The sequence below is a fragment of the Opisthocomus hoazin genome, chromosome 4 (genome assembly GCF_030867145.1).
Source record: "Opisthocomus hoazin isolate bOpiHoa1 chromosome 4, bOpiHoa1.hap1, whole genome shotgun sequence".
Classification (NCBI taxonomy): domain Eukaryota; kingdom Metazoa; phylum Chordata; class Aves; order Opisthocomiformes; family Opisthocomidae; genus Opisthocomus; species Opisthocomus hoazin.
This window is the reverse complement of record NC_134417.1, coordinates 74401369-74417100: the sequence shown is the minus strand read 5'-3', so window position 1 is coordinate 74417100 and position 15732 is coordinate 74401369. Positions and strand designations below refer to the sequence as shown.

The window sequence follows — 15732 nt, the reverse complement described above, 5'->3', positions numbered from 1 at the left end:
AAGGAAGCTGACTGAGCAGAACATACTATAGTGCAATTTTGGAACTATTTAGGAATTAAAACAACAGGAAAAAAGAGGGAGATATATTCGTATGTTTATATTCAAATTTATATCTGTGTGTGTCTATACACATATGCAGACATTCTTCGCATCCTAAGGAATCAATTTTTTATCTATATAATGAACTCCACATTTAGACTGCCCATTTCTCTCTGTGAACTACACAGGGAGCCTCAGCTGTGGACATTTACAATGTAGACTTCTGAAGGTATGTCAGATGGATTCCAGAGAACAAGTTTTTCAGGCAAGGCAAATGACAGCCTTTTATTTTAGAAGAGAGTAATGGGAGAAAAAAGTGGAATGGCAATACAGGCTATTTGTCACGCAGCATAGTGCAACGAAGTCATGTAACCAGCAAGTAATGCAACAAAGAACTCTAAAGGGGAAAATGAGCAAGAAAAGCCCGAGTACAGCAGATGACATTACAGGCACAATGGCACATTATCCTCATGTGGAGGAAAGACAAACCAAAAAGGGACAAATATAACTGCACCAAAAATTCTGTGAAGACCCAAAAGCCAAAAAAGGACTCATACAGAAACAGAAACATTTCCAACAGGGAAGAAAAAGTAAGGGAAAAACCCAAAAGACCCACAGGCAAAGTGAGATACAACTATTCAGGGACTGAAAACAAAAATAAATGTTTCATATGCTTCAAGTCAAGAGGAAAATGTAGGCCTACTACTCAGTGTGGGAATAAAACTCATAACAGATGGCATAGAAAAGACTGAAGCGTCTGATGCCTTTTTTGCTTCAGTTTTCATAAAAAGGTTGCAAGCAGATGCCTGGCAGTAATATTAACAAGGAGATGGAAAGAGTAGGCTTAACATGTCTAGAATAAGTTTGAAGAGACAAAGTTATCAGTGCCTGAGAAGACTTACCTCATACTAGTCTATGAATTGGCAAAAGCAACCTTTGAACTATTTATAATTATATTTGAAAATTCAGGGAGAACAGACTAGGTGCCAGGAGAGTGGAGAAAGGCAAAGATAGTATCTAGAATTGAAAAAGGTAGAACAAGGAAATAATAGAGATCATTCAGCCAAATTTCAGTGAACACCATATCAAATTATTAAACAATCAGCTTGCAAGCAACAAGAGATAAGACAGTAAGAAATAGCCATTATGTATTTGTCAAGAATAAATCGTGTAGAGCCAATCTAATCCTTTGTGTGATAGGGTAACAGACTTAGTGTAGAGGCAGAAGAAGTAGATGTGAGATATGAGTTGACTTTGAGTTATGTTTTGACTTTAATAAGTCTTTTCACATATTCCTACTTGAATACTCATGAGCAAGTCAGGGAAATACGATCTACATGAAAATAACATGAAGTAGTGCCTGACTGGTTGAAAAACCATGCTTAATGTATTATTATCAATAATATGCTGTCAAACTGGAAAGACACATAAATTAGAGTCCTATTCCAATAGTCACAAAGAAGGGATTAAATAAGAACAGTGCTATATGCAAGATATAGAAAATAATTACTGAGCTTTATTTGATGGTGGTATGACCTCAACTGAAGTACTTCATCCAGGCTGGGAGATGGCACTTCAAAATGGCATAAATAAATGAGAGAAATTCAGAGATGTGTGACAAAATGATAGAATCTTTTTTTTAAAGAAGTTTAACATTTTTACTTTGTCATGAAAAGGAACTGAGAGAGGGACACAGAACATGAGAAAATTCAGTAAGTTAAAATCAAATTCCTATAAAAAGGTGGTTGTTCAATCCCACTGAAAGTAGGACAACATGTAGTTGAACTGATCTGCTGTAAGGAATATTTAGAACTCAGAAACTCCTTCTAATTGTAAGGATACTTCAGCACTGGAACAGGTTACCTGAGAAAGGTGTGAAACCCCCTCACAATTGATATTTACACTTAACAAGCAAAAATATGTCAGTGTATCTGATTCAGTCTTACAGTGGGTATATGGGTAACATCACCTTTGAGGTCCCCTCCAGACCTAAATTTCTGAGACTCTCACTCTGCAAAATCCCCTCATAGATGGATTTTCAGTATCTGTGCAGTAATCAGAGAAGTGTTCAGCAGAGGGAGCAGGGCAATTACATATATTTGAATTTAACAATAGCTGAAAGGGTCACCCCGTAGAAAAAGCCCTGTGCCATAACTCTTAAAACAGCTTTTGTAATTCAGATATTAATATATGGACCTTGGAGTTTCTTAGAAGGAATACAATAAAGTCTCTTTCATGTGGCACTTGGAACACCTGCAGTTGAACAGTCATCCAAATTTAGCCTGTGTGTAGTAAGTGCAATTTACTGTATATTGAACTTAGCCTGAAAACTTAATTTCAGTTTCACACGTAAGGGGCACTACAGTCCCTAACTTTGACTGATATAAGCACATCTTCAATATAAAGCCTAATTCAGTTACAGAAATAATAAATTTTTTTATAATTCCACACAGTTCTTTCTTCAGGCTTGCATTTTTTTCTTAAGACTTGTGTTACTTAAAATCAATACCATTTCATCTGTAACATCTGGGGTGCAAAATTAGTTTCTGCTTACCAGAAAGCATAGCTTAACTTTGTTATTCTGATATAAACATGTAAAGATCAACTTAATGAGAGTTCTCTCATCAAAATCTTCCTTCTGCCCCTTGATACTATTTCTACTCACCCTAGCCTGCAGAGTTCAACAGCGGTTAGTTCGTCACTTGCACAGACCGTAACAGCCAAACAGGCATTTCTTCTGACTCCTTCATTCTTAGAATGCAGCAATTTAACGAGTGGTCCCAGTCCAGCTGCATTTCTTAACTATAAAAAAAAAAAAAAAAAAAAAGAAAAAGATGGCATTGCCACTTACGTATTTCATCTGTCCCAGAAAGAACAGCCTGTGAAATTCACCTTCCAAAACATTCAAGCCTTGTAGGCAAGCTATGCTGGGCTGGTAGAAAGACCATTTATGGGGATTCTCTGCTTCTGTGAACTCTGCATAGGCTGGAGCTGAAGCGAGCTTCAGAGGGGTTGAAGGCACTTATCCCTTCTGGCTCTGGCTTGCTTTTCAGTTATTAGATTGTGGTGAGGGAACTGAAGAGGCTACGCAACCCAACACGGTTATGGAGAGTTACACAGGTTTTTCTGTGTTCTGTTGCCTCCTAGCAACTAATTTACATTACAATATATTTGAATTTGTATCGTATGTATGACAATCTTACTAACATCCTATTCTCTTGTGTGCTACAGTATCTTTCCTCTACACGCTGGAGGAAATACTGTTCATTTGGATTTTTGAAGAGAAAGACATTTTAAGGAAAGAGGTAGATTAATTGTGTATGCCCCTTATTCATGTCCTAATTAACAGCCTTGACCCATGACAAATCCCCAGCTTATGATCTATGAATGCACACAGCATCATCCTTATTTATGAAAAGAAAATAATATGACCACTGACAAACAGCAAAAAGTTTGTCTTGCTGGATGCCACTGATCAAGGGATTAATTACATTTTTAGTTTTATTTAAATTACGTTTACTCCATGCACATCCACTATCTTATAAATCAGGATTAGACATTGCTGTTCAGGCCTTGAAAGTGGGCAATAGAACAACACTGAGGGAGAGTAAAGAGGACAGAACTTCTTATCTTCAAATACAGGCGACAGTTGCAGCAGCGAGAAACCTTAATGTAATGCTCATAAACATGGGGATTAAGATATAGCCCTGGTTAAAGCTCACTGAAGCCACTGGAAACCCGTAAAACATTACTTTGGTGTGAGCAAACACATCAGTAGAAATACAAATTACAGAAAACCCTTTCCAAGTTCTCATGACAAGCATAGCTAAATTCAGCAGAACAAGCCTATGATGAAAGTGAAGAATTAGTTACCATCTAGAAACCCCAGGACTTTTACGACAGACATACAAAATGCAAAGATCCTGGGTAAGTATAACACCAACCTCAGGACCTAGAAATGTTACAAATAACCACAGCCTTGAAGAAGAGTTTTACCTCAGTTGTTGCATCAGCGTCACAACCAAACACAGCCACAGCAAATGCTGCTTTGCTTTGCACTTGGCTGTTGGTCGAGCGCAACGGTTCTGCAAGTGCACTCATAATACCACGGCTCTGGATATTTATGCGGAATGGCTCTTGCACAGCCAGATTTGTTAGCACTGTGGCAGCATTAGCAATGGCCCCATCTCTCTGAGCACTCAAGGTATTTACTAATGGCTCAATTCCTTCAGCCTCAGAAACAGCACTAGCAAAATGAAGGAGAAAAAAAGAAATATTTGTTAGTTTAGGACCATTTTTTCTTCTTAGTGTGTTATACTTACCACCTAAATTAGTATTACATTTCAAGAATATAAAATATTGCTTACCTGCAATAAATTGCAAGACTGATGTTTACATTCCAAATTATAGTATGAAATTGAATTTAAAAATTGAACTGTGACACCTCTCTTTCTGATGCCTTAACTATATTTGAATCACAGTGTGAGGCTCAAGAGGTACAACCTAAGCAGACGAACCAAGTCACAAACTTCTGGATTCTTTAACTTCTTAGGACATTGATTCTTTCTGAGGTTTTGAACAAGCGATTGAAATCTTGCATCTTTTCAAAGATGCAGAATTTCTGTATCTTTAGTTCCAGGCAAATGCCTCTGCAGAGTTTTATCACCTCTTCCCATAATCACTCTAGCATTATTTCTAACGAGGATTATAGTGCACAGAATATCACGTTGCTGTTTTGTGCTGTCTCTGTAAATTTCTGTAATTGGATACTTTGGCGGAATAAGCATAGTACAGCAAGCTTCTGCCATTCTTACAGTGGTGTACATGGTGCAGTTCAGTGCAATGTAGAAATTATTGTACTGGCTTTATACAACCTGATTTAGACAGCAGGAGTACAACAGACACATCAGCATAAAGTTCAGGGCTGGCTATGACTATGGATCCACATCAACTAGTCTATCAGCAGCAGGTCCAGTTTAAATGCTCCCTCTGCTCCCAGATGATCGTTGCAGCCGTGGCTAAAGGGTGCTGCCCCTCAGCAGTGCTGGGACAAATGCTGGGGTGGCCAAGTTCTGACCCAGACCTGTAAAACAACCTGTTTGCAAATAAAATTGGGGAAGATTTTGGGATTTTTTTAAAATGATAATTTCATTGATTTATGTTACAGAACAGCCAACAAAAAACAGTTGAAGAAGCACTGCTAAGAAAATAGTAACTTCAGGCAGGGCAGGAGACAGCAGAAGGTGCAGGCAGCTGCACCATTAGAGGACACATTTACAAATGACTGAAACCTGATGTGCTGCAAAACTAATAGTCACGTGTGCCTACATCTTAGTCACAGCAGAAGGAACTGGCCTATGAGCACTTTGTCTTAACACTGCTATTGTGCTTCTGGCACTCAGTGGCTTTTAAAAGAAAAAAAAAAGTCAACTTCATATTTAGTATCTGGGATTAAGAATATATTTGAAAGCAGCTGGTGACATGGCTTATAATGATAGTAAACTCTTGACTACAACTGATGCAGGCCCTGAAGAGAGAACCTGGCCTGGCTGAGGGGAAACTACCATGCTCTAACAAATGTGAAAAGGCAGAGGTTTCTGGGTTATCACTTCATTATGTGGTCTTTGGTTTCTTTGCCACAGGCAAAAGAGACTACTGACACAAATGCAGTTTACATCCTTCAAATGCCATAAGATACTCAGTAACTTAAGACTTTTGTTGACTTTCTTGCCAAAACGTTGCTTTCTACTAAACAACAGGAACTTCTTTGTCTATATCATCTTATGTTTCAGTGGTTTTTTTTTCCAATGTCGTTATAAACCAGCACACTATAAAAACTGAATTGTCTTCCTTCTGAGTTTGTATATAGAATTTGATCAAATGATTTGAGGCATATGTCCAATTTACTATCTGCTCTTAGTAATTTTACATTGGGCTCATCTGTTTGTTAAACAAAAGTTGGCAATATTGTTAGTAATGGAAATGCGCAGATGGTAATTTGAATTTTCATTGCAACTGCTTTTTATACCCCCTTTTAGTACATTTTGTCTATATCAAAAACATGACAGTGTCCTACTTCTATACAAGCATATCAAAGCATTTCAGCAACAGAAGAGTGTACATTTTTTAAGTTTTACTAAATTTCTGTCAACACATTAATAAGAGAAATCTGGATGTGAAAATCTTACTTTTACTGTAATAGTATCTTATTAAAAATCTAACTAACCTTTTGGCAACTTTCACAGTTACAAAATAAATACAAGCTTAGAAGTATTACATATACATGGAACAGTTCTGCTATCAAAGACTGTCAAGGCATGGATAAAAACAAAAAACCTCAGGAATGCTGATGGTCATGCTCTTGCGCAAACAGGACAGAAAGCAGAATACATGCCAACCTGTGCTATATAATCCCATTACATGGGCAACATGAGGTAGATCCTACTGTGAACTGATCCTTAGTGCTAGTACCTCCAAACCACACTTTCAGAGAAGGGGATGCACATACTCTTGAGCATACCTGGAACGAATCAGCAGAGGCCAACAGGATTTGTTAGTCTGATCTCTGCCTCCGCTATAAGGTGATGACAGCTCACAGGTAGCGCTGGAACGTGGGTGTAAGGAAGGCTGGCAGGCAGGCAGTGGCCCCCAGTTTGGAAAAACAGGGAAAAGGCAGCAATCCAGGGACTGGATATCAGTTTGGGAGCAGCATAAAGGTATAGGGCCAGTTTGGTGTTGGCTAATTAACCCTCCTGGAGCACCAGTAACTTTAATGCAAGCACTTCAGTCTCTGTTTAGCAGCGAATCACACATTTTCAGACACTCCTCAGTATCTTCAATTAGCTGTATTTCCCCTCATCTGGATATCCTCCCTCCCCTTCTCTGCTTGATCAGATAAAGAAGAGCTGAAAATGGTTTGTTTGGTTGTCTGTTTGTTCGGGGGAGGGGGGGGGGGCGGGGGTGATGGTGGTGGTAGTTTCTGTTTTTTGTGTTTTTTGGGGGTGTTTGGGGTTTTTTACTTAGGTAAGGCCACTGTATTTCTAGGTTCTCTGTTTCGCATTGTTTTCTCTTCCCCATGAAAATTTTATCCAGATTTCCAGCGTCAAGAGTGTGCAGCTCTATCCAGGCTGCTGTATGTGAAGAAATCCTGGACATGTTGATTGCACATGTGAGGATCAGCTATACACCACCAGAAAACATCGCATTCATAGCACGTTAACAATGACATGATGGACCTGCTGGCAAAGTGTAGGAGAGACTCACCATGCATGCTCACAGCCATGCACAGTAAGGCATGTCCATAAGCTATCAGATTTACAGCATTACACAGTATATACACACATACCTTGTGCAGGGGAAAAACAAAACAAAACAAAAACCACAAAATCAAACAGGTTTTCCTGTACAATGGATACACAGAAATTCCAGGACTTATGGGACAGATCAACTGCTCATGAAATACATCACTGCATCTCACAGGTGTAGCATATCCAATACTTCTGCAGTAAGTTCAGGACTTACTATCCCTATACACCACCCAATAACACATGTATTCTCCCGTAGAAAATCCTAATAAATATATAGTCCCTAACAGCCTGATTCCAGGATGATACATGGAACTGAATGATGTAGCCATCACATTATAAGCAGATTTATTATAATTTCCATAAAGCCAGCAACTACACAAGTACTTAACAAAAGAGCAAGGTGACAGCTCCTCGTGCATTCAGAGCTGACCTCAGCAAGGTACAGAGCACAGCCAATTTTCTCAAGTGCCACTCAACTTCAAAAAGGTTGAGAACCACTGATTTAGAAGATCATACATATTTATTTCAATCCTGTGTTCTACTTCTGCACAGATTCATTCTGAATCACAGTTTCATGAGTATAGTTTTATCAAGTAGCACAATGGATCACAGGGCAAAAAGAATTCGTTATACATAACAACAGCAGGTAATGAGAGTTGAAGGTAACCAATACCCTTGAGAAGAAGATTTTAAGAGGGCACAAACACCTAAGGGCAATGCTGTGTCCTGATAATAGATGTGTACAGAAGAGGTTATGAGGGAAGAAGGAAGAATGAGGAATCTATAGCTCAACTCACTCCTACCCCATAGCCCTCTGGAGAACACAGAAATAGGGCTGTCACCCTGGGCCACAGAGCCCCAGCTACTGAAGAGACAGGAGTGCCTGACCTCAAAAGGGAGCTGAAAGAATGAATATGCTGAAGTTTTTAAGGTGCTGAAATACTACAATATGAAGATCTAAGTATGGAGGTCCTCGCTCCCTTCCATTTTGGGCAGAGATATGCACTGTGTAGTTTTATATTACAAGGAAAGAGAAGTCAGAGGAAGAAGCTTTTGCCATTGTCTTTGCCTAACATTGATAAGCACTAGCCTCTCTCCCTGCCTCAGACACATCCTACCAAAATGGTGTACTTTATCAGTGCTCCCACTATAGGACTACCTCCTCAAGGAATAAGGGAGTCTTGGTTTAGCTGAAAAAAGCATACTTTTTTTGATGGGGAAAAGGAGTAAATTATACAAATCCACAACTTTTTCCTCCATTTTGTGTAAAGACTCAAAATACACCAACTTCCCTAATCACAGAAAGGAAAGATTAGGGAAGAGGAAAGATGACAATGACAAGGGGGGAAAAAACCCAAAGGATGTTGCATTTGCATTATTGCCATGTTTTTTTGAAAAGTGGAAGCTGACTATTGGAATGACAAACAAACAAGCAAGAAAAACCAGACAAGATAGGTGTAAAAATTACAGAGCTCAAATTAAAGTTAAAATAATTCAAATGTTATGATTTATAAGCACATGGTTATGATCATTAGAGTGCCAAACCTAACAGGGTTAGGCATTTACCTTAACCAGGATATATACAGTTCAGGTACCCTAACGACCTTAACCACAACCTGTAGTGAAACAGTAAAATTCTGATTACAATTGAATTCAAATTATTGTGTTCAAGAATAGCTAAAATATTTTTCTCAAGTGTCATTGGAAAGGCAAACATTAAAAGTTCAGATAATAAATATTTCATTTAAATTATTAATTTTAAATATACATTGTAACAACTTATTAAGAGATTTCTTGAAAATTCTCTAAAAGATCCCAGGACTCAAAGAATAAATGCTGAAAGTTTGAGAAAAACAGATGTTTTCTGTACTGTTTTTACTGTAAAAATAAATTAAAAGTTGTCAATAAAATCATTACCAATACTTTCACAATACAAACTTTAACAGTTACTTTGGAGGTGCAGATCAATTTCAGTGAACTGAATCTTTAGTTGCTTTAGTCGGCTGGGGTGCAACAGGAAAGCTCAGACATTGGTAGAGTGTTGTGAAAACCATCATCAGTAAAAACTGGACCGAAAATCCATGGTGTTGTTTTTTATTTTCAGGACTGTAAGCTCTCTGGGGCAAGAACCACCTCTTTGTTGGCATCACATCAAGCATAATAGCTCTGGTTCCTGACCAAGCCTCCTAGCCATGGGAAGAAAGATAACGAATTATTTGCTTCTTTAGTGTATAGGGAATGGTCCAGCCAGCTTTTCCTCCTGAAGAGAAGGTTCAGCAGAATGGAGAAAGGAACTATCAGTGTACACAGAGCTGACAGTAACTCCTGAGACTGCCCCCAAACTCCTAAACTAAGCAACCTCCCATGGAGAGGAGACAGAGGGGCAGAGCCATGGTGCAACTTCACACCACTGTTTACTCTGGATTGTGCTTAATTCACACCAATGAAATTGACATTTCATAAAAACAGTAAAATGTTTGGTTTTGCTTCTTCTACCCCAACTGAACATAAACTGGTTTATATGAAATTATACTTTTATTCATGTCTATGCCGTTTACTTCCTCCTTCTCACTGAGCATTTAACACAATTTCTGCTCAGAAAACAATTCCGATTGTTCCTCCTCACAAAGGCCATTGCACTCCTCATAGACTTCATTTTCCAAATGTATTTGCAACTGCATGTTTAATTTCTGTGCAAAATTACTGTGATTGTGTGTGAGGTGCTTAGCTAGCCATTTATGCCTGTGCATATCTCATTTTCATACATAATTGCCTGTAAATTGTGCATAAGAATTATGCATCTAATTACACACACATTTTTAAAATCAACTCTATCTGTGTTAAATCGCATGACTTCTTTTTCACACCAGGCATTTTTGACCCAGCTCTATTACATAATTTCTGATCGAGAAAGAATATCATAACCAGAAGTTTCAAAAACTGCAAGAAATACATTCCTTTTTATTCCTTAAATGTATTAGTATTCTTCATTTGCCTTGCTATACCATCAGAATAATCACACCAAATAAATGTCTTCCACATTTACAAAAAATTTCACTTTGTAATTTAATTCTTTTCCAAAGCAATTAACTTGTATATAGTCACTTGATTTTTATATAAAGACTGATATTACTTCCTTTTTCCTCACTATACAAGGGAAATTAATGTCAGTGCTTTTATTCTGAGTAAGGGAATCTAGCACAAGAGACTCTGATCTACAATTTGGGGCCTCTTTGTACTACAATAAAAATATTGATGATGTCAACAAACCATACTCATTTTTCATTTCAGGAACTCAACCCGCTATTCCTATTTTTTTAATAACAAGTACCTTGTTACAACATCAACAAACACAAACCTCAATAAACCTCACAATGGAAGCAATAAAACCTTAAACTGAGTTAGTAGAGACTGTAATACCTGCCTCCCATTTAAAGATACAGAGAGCTTCTAATGTCTGCCATTGAACTCATCTGACAGATTTACAAAGCTTTCAGTCCTAAAACTGTAGTATACCTAATTTAAAATATTACAGGTGCATTGCTAATGAACTATCTATCTATCCCTGATATCTGATCCTTCAATTATAATATTATTTGCAACCTTTAGAAAGAACTTGTGACACTTCCACTGTTAGGAGAAAGGCTTGAAATTCAGCAGTAGAAAGCCTTTTTGCCCCTTAAAGATCCCATGTAGCTTCAGCCAGGGTAAGTTCATGGAAAAAACACTATCCTCCTCTCTCTTTTTGCTGATCCAAGAAGCTGTGCATGCAAAAATCTGTAACTCTGCACAAATGCTGAGAGTCTGGGACCCACAATGTTACAAAAGCAAAATAACAGGGAACATTCAGGAGTTGCCAGAGCAGCCTTCATGGAGCTGTAAGGGAAGAAAAGGAAGAGCCAAAGCAGGGTCCCCACAACTCATCTGAACACGGGGACTGAGGAGACAGTGGCTCCTCTTCAGCTTTGGAAGCACCACCTGAGGAAGGACAAAAAAGCCAATTTAGGCTCTCTACCAACAGTACTCTAACTGTGAAACCTGACCTCATCTTTCATGTCTGGATAAGTCTTTCCTGGACAACTGTGAACTTCTCTCAAATGGCAGCAATCTGCTTTGCCTTGCTAAAGGTTCAACCTCTTATGATGATTCAAAGTAGAGAAACTTGTGCTTTTATTTTTCTCTCTTAAAATTAAATCTCTAAGAAATTACACATACAGCACTATGTTAAGATAAAATTACTGAGGTTGCAGGTCAAAAAGTTTAAAGATACTCATGAAAGCTTATTTTTATTCCCTTGTGTGTATGACAGTCCAATTAGCATGCCACAGTCAGTGCACAGGTTAAATTCACAGCAGGACAGAATTAAGTTTGCATGATCAGCCATAAACCTGCAATTCCCTTATATACACTTAAAAGAAATAACTTCACACTGTACTAAAATAATTTAAAATGTATACTTAAATAATTTGCATTTAATTTGGAAATATGCTAGAAAGAAAATGTGCATGTAAAAGCACCAATACATTTGTCTGACACTTACTCAAATGTAAAATAACCCTTGCCACTTTTCATTCATTAAAAATGTAATTCATCTCAGTGCATGTCACCAAATGGCATTGTAGGGATACACATTCAAGAGAAATTATTGTCTTTGTGCCACTATATAAACCGCAGTTTTCTCTCCCAGGCTTAGCAGTCTCCATCCAAGCAGTAAAAAGTCTCACCTGATCCCACAAAAATCTACCCTGGGAAGTTACAGGTGAAAGTACACATACGCCGAGTGAAGTTCCAGCCTTCCACAGGTGAAATAAATAGTGATCATACTGCAAGGCTTTCAAGGTAGGAGAGTACAAACAGCCCAAAAGATGTTACTATATCTATAAGGGGTAGAACTTCTACACAGTTAACATTATCCCCATTTAGAAGTGTTCTGTTTTCTGTCTGAAACTATTTTGAATACGCTTTAGGATGCTCTGACATTAAATTTGTGTTAGATAGAGAAGAAGGCTCTGTATCGGTTTCTGTCTTCAATATAACACCTGATAGGCAACAGAGTTTAAAAAAAACTACAAATAGGGAAATATACAACAACGTTTCATGTGAGGGAAGAGCTGTACAGGGAACAAAATGCAGCTGCAGTGCCTGAGTCTATAGAGAGACTTTTCCACAGGCACATCTTCACAAATCTAAGAGACAAAACCAACAGCTGGCTGAATTAAACATTTTGCACCTGCCAGCAGGGCATAATTTAGGGTACTGTCCATGGGTTACCTATCAGTCATCTGATGTGACGTTAGAGTCACAGTGCGAGCCCATTTCTGAATGACATCCCAGTGTTAGGCCTTGATTCAGCTTTTCAGCCAATAGAGAAATTTACCATAAAACATTCTGCAGTTTTCAGTGGAAGTCATTTTGTAATTTGTAAGAAAAATCTTGTGAGGTCTTGGGCAATGACCGTGTTGTCTTTTTCCTTTAGAAAACACCCTTCACACTATGGATATACAGTAAAAGACAGTCAAAACAGGAATCTGTTCATGGCATGAGTTAACTGTTTGTATTTGTCTAGGGCTCAGCAGAATGGGCGCCAATGTAAAAAATAACAACACAAGCCACAAAACCCAACAAAATCCCTTTACCTTGCAGCACACTAGCTCAAAAATATAATTCTGTCACTAGGGGTCAGTGTTAAGACATATTACCTTTACACAATACAGCTAGTGGCATTCTATTTTTGATTCTCTTCAGAAACACTAACTTACGTTACAAAGAAGAACTATTAAACCATATAGAAGACAAAATCTATACAATGGATTATGACCTATTTCTGTTTTTAAATTTAGCTCTCATAGTAGAAATTTTTGTTCCTGTTCTCATAAATTACCACATATATTCATGCACCTTACATAATACCAATGCTTCAATATTGATCCATTTATGTGAATTAGGTTCCATCTACAGCCTTGAAAAGCTATGACTAGGTTTCCCATTTTCTAATGCGGGAGATTACTATCTAGCGATATTACCACCTAACTGCAATAATCATTACTTCCTAATGATAATAACAAAATTTGAAATGTAAGAAAGCTAGACATTCTTTAAATCTATTCCTTGACAGCCATACCCGTCTTAAAAACCACAAAAATCTGTTGTGGATACTGAAAAATATCCATTTAAGAAGGTGAGAGACTCTCACTACAGGTGAGGATTATACACATGGAATAGACTGAGGATGTATTTTGGGTCATTAGATCAGTATATGAATTTCAGTTTGGAAGAGATGCAACCCTGACTGAATTCAAGAGAACAACTCACTTTATCCTCACTGGGCACTGGCCTGTAACCAATGAGTTCCCAAACTACCTTCCTATCCCAAACGTACTCCCAGATCTTGAAAATCTTGACACACATTCAGATGCTGTGATAATGCCTGTAACTACCTAAAAGGACATAAGTTTGCTAATGTAAATAGGTCCACTGATTGCTGTGAGGAATTCAAGAATTAGAAAATTAAATACATGAAGCTTGCCGTGTTTGCAATTTTTGGGATGACATTTTACTATCTTGAATCTAGACGTGATACTAAGAAATACATAACATTACACTAATTATAAACCCTAGGAGCCATATTCTGCCAGATCATAAGTCTGTCGTGTACCACAATTTCCTGCAACCCTTAGTACAGCTGAACAAAAAAAATCCCCTTCCTTCTTCCCCCAGACCAAACTCTAACCAAACACCATAAATTTTGCACTTAAAATAAACAATTTAAGACAAATATTATTGAGGCTGTTAATTAGTTTTCATGTCCAGTACAAAGCTCTAAATTTCAGAGCATATGTTTTTCTTTAGTGGTAACTCCATTAAGTGCCCAGAATTCAGACGTGGCCAGATTTATGAAGACAGCTATTAGATATGGCATTTGTACTACAACAATACTGAAGAAAAGAACTGGTCAAATTAACATCTGACTAACGGGTACGCTTGAGATCTTATATCTGTGTGGTACTTCCAACTAATATCATACTTATAGTTAACACAATTAGCTTATCCTAAATACATGAAAAGTGAAAGTAATTGTTTATACTTTAAATAGGGAAAAATAGGCAGAGTAAATCGTTTGTTCTGTCGTCAGCTGGGTAGCACAAAATAATTTCTTTTTCTGTCCAATAGATGGCACTGCTGGCTGTTTGTTTGTGTGTAATTTTCCAATTTGTGCCTAATCTACATTATTGACGTGACTGTGCCTACATTTCCCGATGCGGGGACACATCAAAAACAGATAGATTTCACAGATTCTTTAAAATGGCATTCTACTGCCCAAATATCTGCATGCAATTTTCAATAAAGCAAGTTAGTGTTCTGGATTAAAAAACGTGGATACAAATACACAGCTGAACATAATTCTCTTCTTCCCAGCAGCAGATCCACAGAAACAAATTCTGACACATATATCAAGCATGGTCTCAGAGCTATACGCATAGTAACATCCTAAAATAATTTCTTTATTGGATGTTGGGATAAGTACATGGGATTTTAAACTGCAGTATACTTTGCAATTTTATTTCTATTTAGCCTAATTATTGACAAGTTTACAAAGAATTTATCATCAGCACACAGCAGCATTAAAATTCTGCCACTACTTTATAACAAAATTCTGATATAAGCATCATCTGGGGGTGTCAATCTGTAAACTTGTGAGGCATTTGACCACTGCACTTTTTTCTACGTGCTACTGAAGCATGACACAACATCAGCTCTGCAGCAAAAGCTTAAATGCTCAAATATTTTAAAAGTTATTTATAGTAATTTTTATGTATTCTGATAGGGATCATATTGAAAATTCACGTTTTCCAGTAAACCTGAAAACTCCAGCCGTTGGTGTGGGACTCATGTCCTGTACTGCTCTAGATCTTTGGTTAAAATATTATGGGGGCCAGAGTCATTCACTAGTTTATTTATTTTTCCCAAATCGTGGTTGCTTGGGGACTTGTGTGAAATGACAAGCTGGTCTCTGTCCCGTTCATCGTGAACAGGTGTTCTAATTACAAAACCTCCACCATATTTGACACCTTTATTAGCTGTCTCAGTTGAGAAACAAAGGATTGATTGGGTAGGGGTATAGAACTAGCCTTTCATTGATGTGGGGAAGCACCTAAAGGTCAAGGTTAATACACATTAGTGGGGGGTAGTATTGCCCATTGCCTATGCTGTTCTTGTGTTATTAATCAATGGAAGACTTTACCCGTATGAGCTAGCTATTGTGGGAGCCTTAATTACACAGTTTGTTTTAACTTCTGTTTTTTTCCGTATTATAAGAAAAGCAGACATTTCTTGACCAAATATTCTTAACAAAAACAACAAATCTCCACCAAAAATAGCAGTCTTG

At 37.7% G+C, this 15732-nt stretch overlaps 1 protein-coding gene across 6 annotated transcripts in view; it reads right to left on the bottom strand.

Moving 5' to 3' along the window:
• Window positions 1-15732, bottom strand: part of ARMC3 (armadillo repeat containing 3) — a 62288-nt gene that overhangs the window by 13970 nt on the left and 32586 nt on the right. For all 6 annotated transcript variants that reach the window (XM_075419522.1, XM_075419518.1, XM_075419523.1 and 3 more), the window contains 2 exons: window positions 4036-4285; window positions 2705-2841 (listed from right to left, as the gene is read on the bottom strand). In XM_075419522.1, the coding sequence (XP_075275637.1) occupies window positions 2705-2841; window positions 4036-4285 (387 nt within the window). The remainder of the gene's footprint in view (window positions 1-2704; window positions 2842-4035; window positions 4286-15732) is intronic.